This window comes from Haliotis asinina, chromosome 3, assembly GCF_037392515.1.
Source record: "Haliotis asinina isolate JCU_RB_2024 chromosome 3, JCU_Hal_asi_v2, whole genome shotgun sequence".
Classification (NCBI taxonomy): Eukaryota; Metazoa; Mollusca; class Gastropoda; order Lepetellida; family Haliotidae; genus Haliotis; species Haliotis asinina.
In genome coordinates this window covers 4,762,553-4,784,505 of record NC_090282.1, presented here as the reverse complement: position 1 = coordinate 4,784,505, position 21,953 = coordinate 4,762,553, and the positions used below count along the sequence as shown (strand labels likewise).

The 21,953-nt window shown below is 41.6% G+C and overlaps 1 protein-coding gene across 1 annotated transcript in view; it reads right to left on the bottom strand.

Annotated features, from left to right (window-relative positions):
• Nucleotides 1-3,594: 3,594 nt before the first annotated feature.
• Nucleotides 3,595-21,953, bottom strand: part of LOC137279159 (uncharacterized) — a 92,226-nt gene continuing 73,867 nt past the window's right edge. Inside the window, exons 53-63 of the mRNA XM_067811639.1 lie at nucleotides 16,935-17,163; nucleotides 16,247-16,413; nucleotides 14,441-14,543; nucleotides 13,934-14,116; nucleotides 13,573-13,746; nucleotides 12,873-12,993; nucleotides 12,008-12,147; nucleotides 11,526-11,696; nucleotides 11,023-11,126; nucleotides 4,361-4,607; nucleotides 3,595-3,828 (exon numbers count right to left, since the gene is read on the bottom strand). Coding sequence (XP_067667740.1) covers nucleotides 3,595-3,828; nucleotides 4,361-4,607; nucleotides 11,023-11,126; nucleotides 11,526-11,696; nucleotides 12,008-12,147; nucleotides 12,873-12,993; nucleotides 13,573-13,746; nucleotides 13,934-14,116; nucleotides 14,441-14,543; nucleotides 16,247-16,413; nucleotides 16,935-17,163 — 1,873 coding nt within the window. The remainder of the gene's footprint in view (nucleotides 3,829-4,360; nucleotides 4,608-11,022; nucleotides 11,127-11,525; nucleotides 11,697-12,007; nucleotides 12,148-12,872; nucleotides 12,994-13,572; nucleotides 13,747-13,933; nucleotides 14,117-14,440; nucleotides 14,544-16,246; nucleotides 16,414-16,934; nucleotides 17,164-21,953) is intronic.

The following is a 21,953-nucleotide window of genomic DNA, read 5'->3' as shown; positions in this document are numbered from 1 at the left end:
GATCAAAATATATACCAAGATGTTATTGTAATCCACCAACTATGTTCAAGTTTAAAACTCTTTTAACATGTAATAAGATAAACATTAACATTATGTTGAACATTGCAAGATATATCAAAGAAGCTGTATTACTCAGGAACTCCCATCGGTCATGGGCTGTTGGCTTTTATACTGAATGAAGAAATTGGTTGATTGATAGGTGGTCAAATTCACTGACTGGGATGACACATATTTGTATCTCATTTGCATAGGTTGATGCTCATGCTGTTAATCACTAGACTGTGTGGTCCTGATTTAATTATTTAGATACTGTGGCCATATAGCTTGAATATTGTTTAGTACGGCATTAAACAACAAACAAACGGTAAAGTACAGATTCTATTACTTTATTCTAGTACTGTTACTAGTAAATATAACATCAATATCAAACCTGTCACTTCATTCTGTAGAGTTAAGAGGAACAAAATACTGAATATCACAGGAATGCTAGCTGCAGGAATGAAGAGCCTGATAAATACACAACAATCTGTGAGGTTGTCAACATGGACGGAACAAGTAGAATTGATAAAAGCAACTTTTGTAATCAAGAGACAATCAAAAGATGAGAGTCTGACTCTGAGTTTTCTCTCTGGCTCTTTAAACATTGTGCACTAGTTATTTGTAAACTTACACTGATAAATTTTGTTTGAAAATATTCATGCCAATGTCATGACTATGAACCTCCTGAACATTCAACAAATGTCCTATTATTTAATGTATGAAGACTGATATTTCACAAGGTTTTATGAGCATAAAATACTTTGATATTTGGTGATGAGAGGCCAAACATACAGATTACATTTAAAATATATTGGGCTGAGATGTAAATATCACACTATCAAGAACTTAATATCACCTAGATAAGGAAGACACATTGTTATGAATGTATCATGTTGTCTCAGGAACTTGTGATGAAGGTGAGGTACTGAACAGGACAAAGATGCCACTGCCTCATCCAGAAGGTAGAGCAGAACAACCCCAGGTGCACCTCTGCTGGCTGTGGCTCTGAATCAGATGTCACAACAAATGGCCAAAAAAATGGTAGGTGAAATGTAGTCCCAGTATTAAATTCATAAAACATGAAAAATGACAGAAGGCATGTAGGTTTAAACAGACCAAGAAGTGATGAGTGAGTGAGTGAGTGAGTGAGTGAGTGAGTGAGTGCGTGAGTGAGTGAGTGAGGTTTATATCACAGCGAGGGATGTCTTTTGAGGCTAGGATGGACGGAAATCAAATAATTTATTAATAATGGCCAAAAATCTAATCACATATCACAAGGCCTAACCATAATATATGACGAAAAAATTGTTTTGATGTACAGATCTATAGATATAGCATGTAAAATAAAGGATAAACATTTTCATCATCTCACATCTCAACACAATGTAAAGATACAGTCGAACCCCATTGTCTCGAACTCGGTTGAGACGAATTCTCGGATGTGTCGAACTGACATCTCGGTCCCTGCCGATTTCCTTGTATTTATCATTATTTTTACCCTGATATGTCAAACTAGATGTGTCGAATTCCCGGTTGTGTCGAACTCATTTTAGGGTCCCCAAAGGTTCTAACAAGTACAAATTTACCCTTTTGTCTCGAACTGTCAAAGCTGGTTGTTGCAACTGAAAACTTCAGTCGCGCAATCGGAAGTCATCCTCATAAACGTGCTACCTAAAGATCAAAAGTAACGATTAACGGACTCAAGTGACATGTTTAACTACGCATCTATACACACATTGTCAGCACACTTACCAACTGAATTTTACTCAAACAATTAACCATAATTAAGTTGTTACCAGTGACACGTTGATCACGGACCGACAGGATATCTCTAAACAAACAATGGCGCATGTTGTTGTCAGTGACAGTCTATGTTAGCGGTCATGCGATTTCCTTGAAAATACAAAATGAGAAGTGAGGAAAACGGAGTTGGATTATCTAAATTGATGTTTTGTTTTTAGTTTAGTATTTAAGGTGTAGGATGAATTTTTTAACCAGTACGGTTAGTAACATGGCAGAGCGATTCAGCGAAGGACCCGATCAGCCCGGGGGGATAACTGGATCGCTGAACTAAATGGGATCGCTTGTGAGTTTGTTAAATTATTCTTGTTCTTATCTTTTTGTATGCATATTTATTTGCCATGACGAATAAAGTGATTGAATTGATTTACATTTGTATATGTTGTAATTTAAAGATCAATACTGCCGAAAACGTTTATTGCAAAGATATATTGTTCGTATGTGTATCCTACTGCAAAATAACGATGTGTTAAGCAACGTGGTCGTGTTGGTTCTTGGTCTTTTCAATGCTGACGGATGTGTCGAACACTCGGATAAGTCGAACTTTCCCCTTGGACCCAACAAGTTCGACACAACGGGGTTTGACTGTATGTAGAATATTATGTAAAAATGGCATATAAATTCATGTCTGAAATGTCTCATGACATCAAATACTTCAAAACAACCAGTAATAGCCTAAGTCTTCACAGTAAAAACTACAGGCATTATTGATGTCACTCAATATTCTGATGTCATAGTAGCCAATGACATCACAATGGCCTGCAAAGTTCTATGGTGTAATTCCCTAGCACCCACTTGTCCAAGGATATATGGAGTATATCATGTTAATTATGCCACACTAATACACGTAATATAAACATGCATTCTATAAACGTTTGTACATCAGGAAAGTACTAAGATACATCTATCATGATTGTGCATAGCTAGTGCTGACAGTGTGCACATGAATCACAACTTCTACTATCGCAGATGTTGCCCAGCTTATTAAGGAGAAGATCACACTGTTTGATTTCATATCAGTCATCTTGATATCGGTTACCTTCCATGAATAAAATACATAACATAGCTCTCAGCTGCACACTGACATAGGACTGCTGTCACCATGGAAACAGTCATGTGATATGCCAGACATGAACTGTGTGTGGAGATATTTGAGTTGTCATAGATATGTGGTCAGAATTCAGAACATTCAGAAACACATTTAAAAGATTGGTATTTAATCACTTACTGACCAAACCAAATGCACATTATGTAACAACAGCACATCAGGATAACAATGAATGCATTAACAGTTTGGCAACAGTTTGGTCAATATTGTTTAAATGCTGACAAATTTTCAACAACTTACAGAGCACAGAGCTAAAGGAACACAATTGTATAGATTAGTTTGTTTCAGAAAGTAGGTGAATGACATTGCACTTGTGTATTTCTCAATGATTAACAACATTTACGTTGGATCTGTACAATCATTCAGAACAATTCTGAGGAAAACCCTTGGGTACACATTCATCGGTATGCATCCAGGTTCATCCTCCAAGTGCTCAGCTAAAGAAAGTAAGATCAGTTAAGGATCTAATATAAACAGCTTGTTGATGAATGTAGAGAACAATTAAAGGTAGTACTTTTCAGAAAAGATACCACAATATCATCATATTACTGAAGATAAAGTTTACATGAAACAATCTAGTTTTGCCTTGGGAGACCTACTGAATAACTGAAAGACTTCTTCACATGACCCTTGTCAGATGACCCTTGTCACATGACAGTGCAGGCTCTACTCTTCGTCTTGTTTCCTATACGAGGACGTCGAGCTGTTCCTCGTGTTTTGAGAGACCTGAGTGCTGGAGATGCATTTGACTGTGACAACTGGCTCACTGCTGACTGTTGACTGGATGCCTGGGATGTGTCAGAGGCATCACTTGATGGCCTTTCCTCTGGCTTCTCCTGGTCTCCTCTGACACCATCCACATCGTCCTGGCTACAGGACGCCTCGCGCACTGGAGTGGGAAAAACATAGTCAATGTCAAAAATACTAGCCAATAGGGGTACACAAAGCTTACACTGAGAAATCTAGGTCAGTAGTGTGGTCAGATTGAGCTGTTGATGAGCCTTATGTACTCCATTTATATAATTAACATGATTTGGAACCCTGTTATCAGGTCAACACCAATTACCTTAAACTTTACATGAGATGAAATCCTGCCGTTAGGCAGATGTCAGACATTTACCACTTTGGTGGCAGACATGAATAAAAACAATATTGCTTTTGCATATACTGTAATATTGAAAACATAATAGTAACTGTCTTATTGTCAAAGACAATACTTGCATCACAAGATAGAAAGCATTGTCAAAAGTGTCTTGACGTGAATACATTTGGAACTACATGTATTCATGGCTAGTTTCCATCATTAAAACTCAGGCTGTTAGAACCTCATATCAGAAATTTCAGTATCTTAAAAATACCCTCGCAAATATTCAAGGTCATGGCAAAGAAATAGTGATGTTGTACAGCTTGTACTACTTTACCATGGCTTCCTCCTGTGTGTGTTGTCCTTCTTCCCTTCTGATCCACTGCGAGGCTGCGTATGCCAGCAGGCACTGCCCTCATGTCCAGCTCCTTCATAGCCTCCAGCATGTAGTCCACCCGTCCAAGGTCACCTGACGCGTGAGAGGTCACTGCCGCCTCATCGCTCAATACAGTCACTCGCATCTTGTTCCGGTGTTCTTCACACAGCCAAACTGTCTTTCCATTGGGTAGGTGACATCTAAAGGAAACAAACACACAACCATTTCAAGTACATGTGAACTAACCACATGACTGACTGACTGTAATATTGTTGCAAATTTAAATTTTCTAGATATATTGACAATTTCTGAGGAAAATGAATGTGCAAATATCAGAAACTTCTGATAGGAAAATATGTTTGGATGGTTGTCCTGAAGTCATGGGCATTGTGGTGTACGTCAAATGTTTTCCCTGGTTGGTAGTTATAACCTATATTTGTATGCTTATCAATCAACATGATAGTGAAACGTGTAGGCAGATACATTTTCCCATAATGCTATTAAAAAAATCTGAAAATATTGTTGAAATTGTGCTGAAACCATCTTCTAGAACAGGAGTTTTCATTTGGAGGATGATATACTCTGACAATTATTTTTAAAATGATTAAATTCTAAATATTTTAGATATTTAAATACTTACCTTACCATAGGGCTTATGCATATTACCTCAAGCATAGCTTAAAAGAGATCAGACAGTCCTTGATACGCCATTCTACTGAATGGCTACCTCATGTATCAACTAGTGTATATGCCCAACTGCACATGTGCGAAGAATCCCAAAACTTCACTTTTACTGAAAAGAAATAAGTCTGAAGAAGTCAAGAGTGGGGAGGAAAACATCTAGCGTTAGGTGGGCGTAACCTCCCTATGGTAACGTACGTATCTAAATATCTAAAATATTTAGATTTTAATGAATTTTTCACTTACCTTATCATAGGGCTTATGGGCCACCACCAACGGACTGAAAGACTGGAAACCCTCCACATCTTCAACTGCTACATCCCGAAGGTAGTGGCCTGCAAACACCTAGGAGGATCCCTCCATAATCAATGGTACAGAGCAGTTTCTGTGCAGAGCAATGGTTGATGCTAAGGCCCAAATCTCATGCAGGTTGTTGGCTGACGGTTGTGGAAAGTGTTTTGCATCGTAGACAGCCAAAATAGTTGGGATGAAAAGTCTTTTACGAGTCCGTCTTCTCGATGATAACTTGGAGATGTACAATTTCAATGCCCACACTGGACAAAGAAGCAGCTCATCGGAGTTCTGAGGGCCTAGAATGGATGACAACGGAGGGATAGAGAATAATCTGTCCGGTTGTCCAGGGAGCTGGTTCTTGGCGATGAAATCCCACAGAAGACCTAAATAAACCCGGCCATGATGAGCTTGTTCAAACTTCACTCGGGTTACATTCAGAGCATGGATCTCACTGACCCTTGCAGCAGTGGCCAACGCCAAAATGAAAACTGTCTTCTTCGAAAGATTCTCAAATGAAGTCTTCTACAAAGGTTCATAAGGAGGGCCAAGGAGATATTCTAAAACAACATTCAAATCCCAAGCAGGAGGATGAAACTTTTTGATCCTCCAGCTTAAATGCCTTCAACATGGCGAGGAGTTCCGGCACCTTGGACACCTGGTCACACTTGACTGCTTAGATGGAATTAAGAGCCGATAAGTACGTTGTAATGGTACTGCCTGAAAGATGTTTGGACCTTCTCAAGTAGAGGAAAAATTCCATAAGAAACTGAGGAGGTACTGTTAAAGGATTCTGTTTTTTGAGTGTACAAAACTTCTCAAAGGAGAAGATGACTTGATATCATAAAGACATCTAGTAGATACCCGGTGCGTCAGAGCAATAACCTTTGCCACCCAAGTAGAGTAACCCTTAGCTCTCAGGGCTTTCTGCAGATGGTCCAGATGTGTAGAAGAAACCTCACCGGATCGGGATGCGGAAGATGACTGTGCAGATGACGTAGTAGCTGTGGCCAATCTGGTAGCGGTAGTGGGTCCCTTTCGCGTGACAGCGCAAATCGGGGAACCACATTCTGGCCGGGGCCACCAGGACGCGAGCAAAAGCAGATGAATCTGGTGGGTCTGCTTGATCTTGGCCACCACCACGCATAACTGTCCAGCCCCTCCAACGACATGGACATGGCGTCGATCGCCCAGGCCTGTGGATCTGGTACGGGACAAACGTACAAGGGAAGCTGGCTGTTGAGATGTGTCGCGAACAAGTCGATGAGCGGCTGGCCGTGTTGTTGACACAACAGACAAAAAGCCTTCGGGTACAGCATCCACTCTGCTGGTGATGGTCTGCCTGGTCTGGAGAGGGCAACTGGGATGCAGTGTAAGTAAACTTATCCTCAGTACTTTTTGTTACACTCCACTACTGAGTCTAAAAAAACCTTATGGAGGTCGCGTCAGGTTACCTTTGAGACTGACCAATCAGAACACAGCTTACCAAATCGCAAAAGTGGACGTTCGCACATACCTTCTGAACTTTTTATCTCGAAAGGTTCGTACCCAAACGATTCCGAATGATATTTAGCATACGATTGTTTCCGGGTGATGCACACGGCGTACATACAACCATGACAACAGAGAGTAAACAGTCGCTGAAAATAGTGTTTTTGGCAATATTCAAGGATGTTATCTTGCGGAAATATTAGCAAATGGTAACCATGTCAACAGAAACCCAAAAGGGTATATACTGCAGGTCAAATAACTGTGTTTTATGAGGATTTTTGTTTCTGGAGAGATCTGTGTCAGTGACATGAATATCTTGAAGGTCCCTCCGATCCCTAAATAGCAGCTGTTGTCTGATTGGTTAAATCTATTTAACCGTCTCACGTTTGATTGGACGGCCATTTGTCGCTCAAAGGTTACCTGACGCGACCTTCTTCTAGGTTTTGTTAGACTCAGTGGTGGAGCGTAACAAAATACACTGAGACTAGGTTTACTTAGACTGCCTGGGATGAGGCGAACTTGAACTCGAATGTTACTGTCGTCGAGAATGTTGGCCAGCTGAAACATCTCGTCCAACAGCTGCTGGGATCTTGTGGTGCATTGATTCCGAATCACCCAGATGACCATGGAGTTGTCAGATGTATGTGCTCCACAAAATCGACATCCAATGCTGAACAGCGAGAATCACTGCTTGAAACTCCAGACTGTTGATGTGCCACAGCCCTGAGACCGTCTGACCGTTGAGGTGAGTGCCCCAAGCTTGAAGGGAGGCATCAACAAAAAGTTTGTGGTAGTGTTTCAAGTCTGTCAAGGAGACGCCAACGCAAACGTGTGACTCTCGAGTCCACCATCGAAGATACTGGTGAAGATGGTCAGGTAGAGGGAACCTGAGACGTTCATTATGGGCCTGTGTGTGAGGGAGGTGAAAGCGCTGCAACGGATGTGAGAAGGCCTAGCAAGGACTGCCACTCCCTGAGGGTCATTAGCTGAGAAAGCAGTTGTCTTTTCCAATCGAGCTGGTGGGATTCTGACAAGGTTGGAGTGTGTCATGAACAGGCCTCCGATGAAAGTAACTCCTAGGATGGTTCCAGATGGGATTTCTTGCTGTTGACAATCCACCCCAGTTGCTCGAGGAGATGCCAACTGTTTGTGTACTGATTGAGGATCAAGATGATTGAGGAGACGGTCGTCTATGTATGGGTCGAAATCCACATTCCGGAGATGGAGAAACCGGGTGATGGGTGTTGTGATTAGGGTGAATAGCCACGGGGCTGTAGGAATGCCAAATGGGAGTATCTTCCATTGGTAGTGATGGTTGTTGAATACAAAGCACAGGAACATCCTGTACGGCTGGTAAATTGGAACATGTAGATAGGTGTCCTGGCTAGTCAAGACCTGGGGCCGAGCTTGGCACAAAGTTGTCCTAAGGAGACCATGTGGAAGTGCGGCAGATCCTGAAGGTACAGCCTGTTGAATGTTGCCATGTTGTGAATCATTCTCATTTTCCCAGAATCCTTCATGGGCACTTGGAAGATGGGTGAGTAGAACCCCAGGGTCTCTAGAGCATTCTTGCCTAATAGGGTCTGAACGCTGTTGGCTAAGAGCACGCTTTGGGTTGGAGAGTATATGCGTGACTAGTGCGTTGTTGTCACAGGCGGCGACACGGTAATGGGGAGCTTGTAACTGGTCCGAAGTATGTTGGATAGCAAATGGATCCCCTAGAAAAATCCAGTTTCTCCAGAAGATCCCTAGTCTCCTGCCTACAGGAGTGGGTCGAATCGGGACGAGGTCCCATTCGCACAAGACCAAATCTTCAGAGAGCTGAGTAGGGGCGCTTGTCTCTGCCCCTACTTGGCGTGGTAGGAGGCTCCCGGGTACGCTGAGGCACATGGCGCTGTCCATCATTGTCGGCCCTTCCACGGCCGTGTCGAATGTTGAACGTACTGATTCGTGTATCGGGATGTAATGGCATTTCCCGCTTCCTCTAGAGGCTGAATGGCACGAAAAGCAGATCCTAGAGCTTTAAAAGTTGAAAACGACACTTCCATGTTAGTCAACTCCGCGTGCTGTCTATATACCTCAGGGATCATGTTGTTGAAGAGATAACGTGATGAAAAGGGCTCCCTTAATAGCTTGCGTTTAAATTCTTCCTGCCAAATACAGGGGTCGAGGAAGCCTGAATGCCGAACTGCCGTAGTCATAGCTAGAGCTGCTCTCAGATGTGCCAACAAGTCGTATAATACTTTCCCCTGTCACTGGAACAGCGTCGAGAGATGATCCACTCAAGAGGCGTTTGTCTTCACTGAGGTCCCAGGCGGTTGCCGACATAGCCGAAGCTAAAGCTGAGATGGGTTTAAGCATACACTTAAACTCTGAGACAATGGCCAATATCTTGGAGTCCTGGACTCTGTATGAATTCTGTGGAGAACTAGCCAGGCGTTTAAGCGATTCGTCATGAGCTGTTATTGGCAAAATCTTAGCTGTGAATCTTACAGTCGCCCTTCATAGACTCTGGTGCCTTGATTGTGGCAAAGTCTGTATGAAGAGAAGCAATCACATCCGCAACAATCGGATGTGGAGGAATCAGTAATTCTGGTGAAAAGCGAATAGCTTTCTGATCATCCATGCCATCAGAACCAATATGAACGGCAAGATGGCGGTGTCTGGGAACGAGAACAGTGTACATGTTTGGAGTAAGCCAGCGATCTGGAACGCCTATCCTTGTCCGACGATCGACGAGGAGAGAACGATCTGGATCGTGAACGACGATGATGACGGCGATTAGGGCTCTTGGAGCGTCGACGGGACTTGGGAGTACTGGAGCGAGACCATCTATCATGCCAGGAGCGTTCTGCTTCTAAGCAACTACCAAGCTCTTCCATAAGTTGTTGTTGTAACATCTCTTCCCTAGAGAGTGTAGCGGTAGGTGTGTGCTGACCCCATAGGTGATGGTATAGGTGTAGGCACTGACAATGGAGTGGTGGATGGAAGTGGCAATGGCCTTGACGTCGGAACAGGTGTAGGCATTGCTGCTGTAGAAAGCCACAGGTGTCGGCGTTGGAAGAGTAGATGACAGAGTAGACAGCAATGCCAGTGATGGTGCTGGATCAGCGCTTGGTCGCAACAGAGTTCTCAAAAGCTTCTGCATCTCAGGGTGAGAGAGATCGACAAAAGAATCCGAGGAGTACTGTGGCAAAGGTGTCGGGTCTGTAGGAGGTAGAGGAAGCATCAACGGAGGCGCCGGAGTCGTCGATGGTGATGGGTGGTTGTCTGGCGTCCTAGCAAGCAATGACCATGATCCTAGAGATGAAGCAGGGGAAGACATTTTCCTTTTCCTCTGAGTGAATCGTTTCCTTTTTGCTGACAGATAGGCCTTGAATTCCTGAATATGGAGAGATGAACAATGATGGTATCGATCATCAAAAGTACAATTAACAGTAGCACAGTGCGGACACTGTGGCTGGGGATCTTTTGGGGACTTCTGCACCTTGCAGAGTGTGCAAAACTGCTGGGTCATAACAAGGCTGCAACACGCAGAGAAACAAACAAATAACTTAAGTGAAAAAGCGCCATAAAGGAATTTGGTTTAAACAAAAAAAAAGCCTACAGCAGAAAAATGGAGTAACACCCCTGCAGAAAAAATGAGCACGCCCTAGCGACAAGACAGCAGAGAGTACACGACCAAAATGGTTGCCCCCACTGAATTACGCAGAGCGTAAAAAACTAGTGACAAATGGACATTTAAGCAATGTTACATGCACAACAACACACACTGGCAAAGAAGATGGACTGGGGTCCAACATTACCAACATGTACAAGGAAAAATGGACGAACAACATGGAAACTAGGAGATATCGCTGCGAGTCGAAAAACACGAGGTAGCCAGGTAAGTGAAAATAAATTACTGTTATCTTCACCACCAATAAGGGCAAAAGGTAGAAAAACCATACCTACCAGAGCAAAAAACAACTTTAATACAAAGCAAGCAGCAAAATAGTGTAATCAAACAAAATCACGTCTGACAGGTAAGACGCTTGAAGTAAAAGGTTTGGGATTCATTGTGCATGCACGGTTAGAGAGATCACGTCACTTCTGTTCCTATACACTGGTTGATACATGAGGTATGATGACCAACATTGTCCATGAACTTACCTAGCCAGTTTGCCCATGGCTCTATCTGGGTCTGCCAATATAGCCTCCTGTCTGATGTCCTGATAGATCTGGCAGAAGTCAGAGGAGTCCACCACCAGGGGGCTCTGAATAACGCAGATATCTTGTAACAAACACGTGGGAGGAGGAGCATAACCCTCTCAATGTTACCACTGTCCCTGAGGATCCAACTCTTAACCGGCACATCATGTGTTATCACATCAACCCTTAACCTGGCATATTTGGTAGAAATGCTATAAGGTGCCTCTTTTATAAAAAAACACACCAAACATAAATCAAAAGCTGTATGAATAAAACTGTCATGATGTACACCTATACAAGATACTGAGGACTAATATATCAACTTCTCTGTGTCACAATTCATAGTTGGTGATTTGAAACCATATGACATATATTTTGTTGTACCTTTCATACAAGCTCCTATATTAATGGACATTATAGAACAAGTAATACTACATTCCACTAAGTAGTGAGCTAGTACTGACCTCCTCCACCCATTTGATAAACTCGCGTCCTGCCTCTGTAGCCAGACAATTGAGGACCAGTTTCTTGCTGTACTGAGCAATGGCGGTGATTCTGGCGATGTACGGCACACACTTCTCCAGGCTGGTGTTGTTGAACACCAGGGGAAGAGGCTCCCCACAACTGTGCCATCCCTGCAGGTAGGGGGATACAACAGGCTATACTGTGATGAGTCAGCAATCCAACAAAAACATGAACAAGTCACAAAAGTGTGGTATTCTAAAAACAGGTCAATTCTAAGAAGAATATGATAAGCATCTTAATATTGATTGGAGCTATCATGACAACATGATCATGACAGGAATTCTGTAATACAATGTCATTGTTCCATCTGTATTTACAGCAGGAACAATTGTTGGGTATGTATGATGAGATGAGGGGTATAAATGTCATAACACCCACATACACCCCTAGACTTCATGAAAACACCCCCCCAAGCACTCACCTCGTCATGTTCACAGAGAATATGGATACAGAGTGGGTGTTTGAGAAAGTCTTTGCTGCTGTGATGTGCTAAGGCCTGTGTCTCCTGTGTGAGGGGTGTCTCCTTCTCAGACGTCTCCTGAGGGTTGTCCTGACCAGTTGCTGTAGTACACACACAAAATCCACATACGGCTCTATGTACTGTGTACATGTAACACCACAAGCTTTACAATACAGGGATCAAAATGATGACCCAGAATGCACAACTCTGCAAAGCAATAACTGTGCTCTTTGCATTTTGAGCAATAAATCTTAACAAGGTAATCTTAATCAGTTGATGACCTACGTGAAGAACAGTAACTGAGACCTCCAGTAACAGTGTCAGTGAGTTCAGTTTTAATTCGCTTTTAGCAATATTCCTGCAATATCATGGCAGGGGTCACCAGAAATGGGCTTAACATACTGCACCCATGTCTTCGGCATCGAACCCAGGCATTTGCCATGGCAAGTGAATGCTTCAACCACAAGACTACCCCACCACTGCCACAAGTAACAATAATCCAAGTAACAGTGACAATTGACCTAAATATGTCCCAGTGAAATTCTCTTGCATCAATGTTATCATCACATCTCTAAACAAGGACCTGGGGTGGATCAACGCCATGACCCTTCCAAGAGTGCACCATGCAAGCCTTGTTCTGCTACTGAGCAGTCCCTGTTTCGAAGTCATAAAACCAGTCTGCAGGTCAAAGTTTAAGGTTCTAGTAAATCACATAAAACATTTCACCCTGGAACAGTTGATTTGACACTGTGGTACTCTGATATTATGAGCAATGGGTCTGACAACCTGAGTGCAGGAACAGGAACTTGATTGATACTTTACATACATGGTTCATCTTTCACGAAGTCGATGAGGAAGAGTCTAGGATACGGTGCTGTGATGTCCTGCTCCTCGGCATACTGCACAATCTGTCGCAGGAACTTCCTCTGTGCCAGTTCACATAGCTCCTGGTTGACAGAAGGCACACAATGTGGTCAATACCCATTCTAGCCACCAAACAATGTGCTAAGGAGGTATCAAGTATGTTGTTTACTACCATCACCAAACAATGTGCTAAGGAGGTATCAAGTATGTTGTTTACTACCATCACCAAACAATGTGCTAAGGAGGTATCAAGTATGTTGTTTACTACCATCACCAAACAATGTGCTAAGGAGGTATCAAGTATGTTGTTTACTACCATCACCAAACAATGTGCTAAGGAGGTATCAAGTATGTTGTTTACTACCATCACCAAACAATGTGCTAAGGAGGTATCAAGTATGTTGTTTACTACCATCACCAAACAATGTGCTAAGGAGGTATCAAGTATGTTGTTTACTACCATCACCAAACAATGTGCTAAGGAGGTATCAAGTATGTTGTTTACTACCATCACCAAACAATGTGCTAAGGAGGTATCAAGTATGTTGTTTACTACCATCACCAAACAATGTGCTAAGGAGGTATCAAGTATGTTGTTTACTACCATCACCAAACAATGTGCTAAGGAGGTATCAAGTATGTTGTTTACTACCATCACCCACCTGGTAAGACAGGTCTTTCTGCTGCTCGTTGGTTTTGTCCATTTTCTGTTTGGGTGTGAAAGTGATGGTGGATGTAGCCAGAGTTTCCTTGACAATACTGAGGAGTTTATCAAAGGCATTCTGGTTGTTCTCTTGGAAGCTGACAATGGGGTATTTCAGGGACAGCACACCAATCTATAACACCAAGAGGTAGAAATATACAACATGACCATCTGTTTTCCTATGTCTCATCTCAAGATCTAACATACTGCAGCCATCATGCCTACCTCACACTGCTGACAGCAGTATGTCTCTATTATATACTTTTTTTTTAGAATACCACATCCATTCCTTAAAACAAAAGGTATCCATGACAACTGACCTCTGAGGCTCTCCAGGCATTTCCTGTCCCCACCACTGCAAGGACAACAGGCAGCTTGAGGGTATTGGCTGCATAGCGGAACTCCATGGCACAGTTGGCTGACTCAGCGTACTGGTCTGAGACACACACAATCACAGCCCGAGCATTCAGGAGACCCTCAGCAATATCCTCAAACAGGCCATGCTGAAAGACCACATATAGAGGGAATAAAATCCTCAGGGAACAACCACATACATTTTTCAGGTAGGGTCTAGGCACCACGCATTATACATTCTGGCAGTGTTGCAAAACATACAAAACCTTTTCCCTGACAGTAAGGTGCCAAAACTGTATTTGGCGATGCCCAGATTGAAATGAACTTCCTTTTATTGTTTGTGTTAAAGCATTGCTGCTTCCACACCCACAGGATATTAATCTTGAAGTTATCAGCACTATAAATGTAGTGATTAAGTAATAAGAGATATTTATGATGAACTGCTGCTGTTGTTGCTGCTGATTGCCACTAACCAGACCAACTCGCTCAACATCCAACCAGCACTGGACTCCATGGTCGTCAAGGTATTTCTTTATCGCTCGTGGATCACCATATCCAACAGCACCTTCTGAAGATCTGAACAAAAACAAAGTAACATCTATATCTGAGGAGAGGCTATTCATGTAAGTGAGCGAGTTTGCTTCGACAGCATTCCAGTGAAGTAGAGAAAAGCCCTCTGTGTTGCAGGTCTTAGACCACAACCAGATTGGAACACTTGAGCACAACTACAATGTCAAGAATCGAAATCAGGGCAAGCTGGGTGCTATCAACATGACCAAAGTTTTCTGGAATGCCTGGAGAGTTACAAATGTGAAATACTGCAGTGCCTTAGTAGACACTGTGTCATGCACACATATCAAGTATCCATCCCTCTCCTAACAGCTGGAACATGAAAACCCACCCTCAGATTCAAGAAAATGATGAAACAACAGAGTTTGGTTTCTATGTCTCTTTCAAATTGTATACATACACAGCAAAGTGAAGAACGTCATATTTACATGTACATATATGGTCTCTGCTTCATACTATTCATTCACCTGATGAAGGAGTAAGGATACACCAAAATGTTGTGTTCTTCATCATAGAGAAGTTGACATCCATAAAACTCTCTTTCATATTAAATGTATACTGAACCACTAAAGAAATATCACTTTAAAAATCCAAATGCAAGATTTTGTTATTACAAAATGGTGTTTTTAGTGTGACTGTATCATTTTATAAACATGTTTTCTAATCCAGGATGATAGTCATTACCAACATTAGTAGATTTTCTCATGAGACAGCACATTGACCAAATGCACCTAAAAATTGAAACGTGGTAAAAGGTTCCATATGACACTTGTGAAATAAAATGTATGTGAATATTGTGACAACCCTACGCATGAAAGCGAGTTGCAAACTTGCCTAAAATCATTTTTGCTTTGACACAATCGCCATGGCATGAATGAGAGATCAGAGGAACCAAGTCTTGGGACAAAAGCATGTTGGCCAGACAGTCAATCAATTTAATGTTCAGGAGAATCTACCAACTGTAGGAGTGGTCACTGACAGCATCCAAGACCATCCATGCAGTGGGCGACCTTCAGTGACATCGCAATGGCAAGACTGACAAGATTGTGCACCAATATCTGCAGGGTCACTTCCCCAGAGCAATGTAAAGAAATGCCCGACCATTGGGCCTATAAACAGAGCCATCAGTGCTAACACAGCACATTGACGTTTCCTGCGGAAGAGACCTCTGCTGTGAAGGACCATATCGTAGTCCTGTCCTCCCCACTCATCACTGCAAGACAGACTGCAGTTGGCGACTCAGCTTCGAAACTGGCATTGGTGTTTCAGAATCTTGGTCGCGGATGAGGAAATGATGTGACAACTGCTCGCAACATTGACCAGGTCAAAAGTCTTTCATTGATGCCAACAGAGGCCACACACTATACTGAGTTTTTGTTTCAACTTAATGGTACCATTTTTGGTGATTTTGGTTGTGTAAACTCTAAATATGATTCTGAAAACGTTTTAACCATAATTGTCAAGTTTGAACTCAATCCTCCGTTTTGATTGTTAATTAGAGTGAATTAAGTGTGTGCTTTACGAAACCACTATTGGTGCGACATTTCTTTTGTGGTTCAGTATATAAGACTTCAAACAGTTACTGCAAAGACATGTCTGAGAAAGGACCTCTTCATCCTTTAGGACAAAACAGCATCAAAGGATGAACCTAAGATCATGAAACATTTTACAGCTGTAAGACAATGATTATAAGAGCATGGACATCTCACCTAGTGCCCTTTGCAACGGCCTCAGCAGAGTTCTGCCAGCAGTAGCTGATGAAACATGGTGGGAAGTTCTGATCTTGCTTCTCCTTCTTCACCCTGACCTTCAACACCTTCATCAACTCATCAAACTTGTGTTTGTACCTCTCTGGTTGCTGCATAGTCACATACACCTGCAGACAACCAGAAAAGATTAGCATCACTTACTTGCTCACATACACCAGCAGACAATCAGAGAAGGTCAACATCACCGGCACTCCCACGTACATCTGCAGACAATCAGAGATGATTAGCATCACTGGCACTCCTGCATACACCTGCAAACAATCAGAGAAGATTAGCATCACTGGCACTCCTGCATACACCTGCAGACAATCAGAGCAGATTAGCATCACTGGCACTCCTGCATACACCCGCAGACAATCAGAGAAGATCAGCATCACCGGTACTCCCACGTACATCTGCAGACAATCAGAAAAGATTAGCATCACTGGCACTCCTGCATACACCTGCAGACAATCAGAGAAGATTAGCATCACTGACTTGCTCACATACACACCTGCAGACAATCAGAGAAGATTATCATCACTGGCACTCCTGCATACACCTGCAGACAAGTGAAGGGCCCAGGGGTGAAGAACACACACCCTTGTCCAGAAGTGAAAGTGCCAGTACTATTTCTAGCTCCTCTCACCTCATCAGCCAGCAGAATTCCAAGTCTGCTGGACTTCCACTCCATGCCAGATCCCACCACAACCAGGATGATGGGTTTCCGCAGTGTCAGACGGGCATACTTGAACAGATTACAGCAGCTATCATCATTCACATACTCGTTGGATATGAAGACAAGGATGACTCCTGCATCCATCAACGCCTTGGCCATCTCATCTGTGGTGTACTTGTGGGACTCTTCCTGGTACCAGCTGGAGAGAAAAGAAGATCCACAAGGAATCAGGCTGTTTGCCGCATGCAGGCCCAGTTCCACAAAACAAAATTAGTGCTAAGATGATCAGAACTTTCAGATTTTAGCATGGATATGTGACAGGTAGAGAATTTGGATGACTCTGTGGAAGGAGGATAGGCTGCTACACCTGTGGAGTATGTTACGTCTGCTGCTGTTAGAGGAGTCATTGTGTATAGAAGTCTGTCAGATTAGGAGAACTGTGCAATGTTCCCCTCATTTACAGAACTACATTTCATGGCAGAAAATAGCAGACTAACATCTTTTCCTTAAAAATAGTTTTGATGAATAATACAAAGTTATTATAAACTTTTGTCTACACAAATATCTACAGAAAATGGCTCAGCAACACAAGTGGTAAATAGTAGTCAACAAACAAACATGCCAGTATGAGACTGGTTACTGTAAGACTGGTTAGTGTAAGACTGGCTAGTGTGAGACTGGTTAGTGTAAGACTGGTTAGTGTGAGACTGTAAGTGTAAGACTAGTAAGTGTAAGACTGGTTAGTGCGAGACAGGTTAATGTGAGACAGGTTAGTGAAAGGCTGGTTAGTGTAAGACTGGCTCGTGTAAGACTGGTTAGTGTAAGACTGGTTAGTGTGAGACAGGTTAATGTGAGACAGGTTAGTGAAAGGCTGGTTAGTGTAAGACTGGCTCGTGTAAGACTGGTTAATGTAAGACTGGTTAGTGTGAGACAGGTTAGTGTGAGACAGGTTAGGGAAAGGCTGGTTAGTGTCAGACTGGATAGTGTAAGCCTGGTTAGTGTAAGACAGGTTAGTCTGAGACTGGATAGTGTAAGACAGGTTAGTGTAAGCCTGGTTACTTTAAGACTGGTTACTGTAAGACAGGTTATTGTAAGCCTGGTTAGTGTAAGACTCGTTAGTGCAAGCCTGGTTAGTGTAAGCCTGGTTAGTGCAAGCTTGGTTAACTCATTAAGCCCTGGAGCCGCTCCACTGCCCAACACCTGGCACCCCTCGCTGACTGCCTGATTGCTGCGACGAGGCTAATTAGTGCTAATCATGCCTGATTTCCCTCGCAGGTCTCGGATATGACAGGAAACTGTCTAGTCTCACAAACAAGTACTGATTATTTAATTGTGTCGTAAAGATGTAAATGGAAAAGAGGCCGATGTGAATACATATATTACAGCATTTCATGTAATATTACATATGTCTCTTATACCCCTTTGCCAGTGTGTGCTGTATTTTTATCAACACCTACGCGGTCAACACCTATCAACGTACGAGATGAACAAATATACAAATTCCTCCTGTCTCTCTCATCGTATTGACTGAATTATAATCTATTATTTATAATAGAGTTTAAAAAGAGAGAGAGGGGGGGGAACTTGCATTATAATGGTCTACATTTTTTGCCAATACATTGCTTGTGCTTACTGACTATTTCAAGGAAAGTATCAATAGGTGTGTAAGTAACATGGAGCATATAGAGATTTATAGTATGTCACTTTGTTCAACTTAACTTAACACTGCAAACATGCATCACCATTCATACACATACATACTGCATGATACATTTATCATTACTCGATGCTAAACAAAGCTTCCTGTCATGTGATGGGATAAAATATCCTGAATGTAACGCATTATATCTCAGTTACTCATTATATTGGCTGATACTTTGACCAATCGTATCGTGAGAACCTGTCAAAAAGGAAGGGCAATGTGACGGGGCGGGGCCTAAATTTCTGAAGGGCACGTTTGGTCACCCAGATTGGATACATTGATTTTTTGTTGTATTGTTGACCAGTGGATATGTTGTGTTTTGGTTGTATATTCTAACTATCATGTAACAATTTGTGTATTGTCTGATATCGTATCGCTATCAAGGTTCACCAGATTGCACCCATTTGTGCATATACAGTACAAAGAATGAAGTATACGTAGCACCATCAAATGGGTTGTCCGACAAAATAACAACACATGTTTATTTTACGCTTGTCCAGTGACAGTCCGTTCAATAAGGGAGTAGGGGCGTGGCTACGTATAAATTCTACCGGAGACTGTTGTTTCAAGACCAAAAGTAGCGCTAAATAATCTTATTACTCTAGTCTGAATGATGATACGCAAGGGTATCAATACCATGACTAATATGCTATCCTGCTTTTACTGATGATGGATCAACGGAATTAGTTGCTACACGTGATAATTACAGAGAGGTGTCAAGAAACATTCAATAGCAAATAAAGTAAGGGATTATGTAAGTGTGTCTTTCTTCACACATGTTTGGATTCTTTGTATGTAAGACATACTTAAACCAAATGATGTCCCTCTCATATCATTGTCTGAGATTAAATTGTTCAAAACATCTATGTCAATGGCAGTAAAGACGATGGCAGTCAATGGCACATGCCTAATAATCTATGAAAGAAGCGTTTTCGCTGATACATTGCTAGTGTATACTGAATATTTTAGGGAAAGTACTAATAAGCTAGTTTTACATATAACAGATTCACAGTTTGTCGCTTTGGTTAATCTAGATTTATACCTAATCGCACGAACATACATGCACACATATTGTATAATGCTACTCCTTGCACATACATAAGACAAAGGGTCATGGGATGGGCATCATCAAAGTTCCCGAATAGGTCGTTTTGTATCTTAACTGTTAAATATACTCCCTGATTTGTTATCTATGACCAATCGTATCATGAGATACCTGTCACATTGGAAATGACAGGTGATTGGGCGTGGGCTAAATTTCTGAAGCTGTCATGAAAAGTTTGTGTATCGTGAACATACATAATCGTAAGGATGCCTAAAATGTACATGTAGAACTAACAAGCAATTTGATGAGTTTATTTTTCTTTGAAGCGCTCAAAGCGCTACAATCCGATTATTTTTACCCCGGATAACCCAGTCCAACCATTGAGTAGAGATAGTATTTATTTGCATATACATTTTGCGCACACTACTTGTACATCAAACATAATGGCTTGCTGAACATTTCAATATAATCAGCACATTGTTACGAATAAATATCATAATTCAAGTACATGTATTATAGAATTGAAAAAAGTAAGACGATACTGATTTATCGTGATGTATACACTTGAAGTTGAATCTCCCCAAATATTTATGAAGATAGGCATACTTATATTTGTTTTGAAAGCAAACGAGGTTCAGAAGATTGACAATGGGCGTGACTCCAGAAAACAGGTTGTCCAATGATGTAACAGCGCATTAGTTTGTTTTACACTTGTCACGGGACAAAAGTTTACCTTGACATGCATTCGGCCAGAGGCTGTTATTTTGAGGTTGAAAGAGGTGTTCACATATCTCATTTAGTGTTGTCTGATTGAATGATTATACGCATCAATTCCGTAACTGATATATTATCCTCCTTTTATTGACGATGGATCTGATACACGTGATCATTACACTGGATAAGATAATTACAGAGATCAAATACAAACGTTTCTTACACAATGTTTATGTAAATTGCATTGAAAAATCACGTTTCAAATAAGCATGAAACATCTTGAACAAAATACCCCAGTTACCTTTGTATGGTTTATGTGAACTATATATGTATATTATGAGTAGATGCAAGAGTTATCACTTCATATTCGATTATTGTATTATTGTCAACTTTAAAAATCAATAGTCGCAAATGAATTAGGTCTAAATTAGTAACTTTGTTTATTTCAAATCTATATGAACATGAGTGTAATACAGTATTGCTATTTATGTCTACGATTCATTATATGAACTATTACAACGAATGAATGAATGATTTAATTTAGAAGAAGGTTTTGTAACCTTGTCACCGTTAATTCAATCAATGTGCAAACATAGTATCTTAGTATTCACTCCCAGTGACGAATAACAAACACGTACCTCCTGTAACAACATCTCATAATCCCTTTTCTCGCAGATGTGTGTTCATTTGCCTGTATAAGCCCCCGACATTGCAAGCAATTGTTATCAAAACACATTAATAGTTCTTCTGATTAACACAGAAAGTAACCTCTCTCGTAAGAAAGGCTAATCTTTGATCATTACTGCTAAATTGATTGACATTATAGGTACAGTACGAATTTAAAATGTAAAACCCCCAATACGCGGCTCTCGCTGAATGAGAGGTGCTTTTCATAACCCCCAATATGCGGCTCTCGCTGAATAAGAGGTGCTTTTTATTACCCCCAATATGCGGCTCTCGCTGTGAGAAGCTAATTAATTTGCCGCATATATGCGGCTCTCGGCCTTAATGAGTTAATGCAAGCCTGGTTAGTGTAAAAGTGGTTAATGCAAGCCTGGTTAGTGCAAACTGGTTAGTGTAAGCCTGGTTAGTGTAAAAGTGGTTAATGCAAGACTGTTTAGTGTAAGCTTGGTTAATGCAAGCCTGGTTAGTGTAAGCTTGGTTAGTGTAAGCCCAATTAGTGTAAGCCTGGTTAATGAAAACCTGGTTAGTGTAAGCCTGGTTAGTGTAAAAGTGGTTAATGCAAGCCTGGTTAGTGCAAGTCTGGTTAGTGTAAGACAGGTTAGTGTAAGCTTGGTTAGTGTAAAAGTGGTTAGTGTAAGCTTGGTTAGTGTAAGCCTGGTTAGTGTAAGCTTGGTTAGTGTAAGCCCAATTAGTGTAAGCCTGGTTAATGAAAACCTGGTTAGTGTAAGCCTGGTTAGTGTAAAAGTGGTTAATGCAAGCCTGGTTAGTGTAAGCTTGGTTAGTGTAAGCTTGGTTAATGCAAGCCTGGTTAGTGTAAAAGTGGTTAATGCAAGCCTGGCTAGTG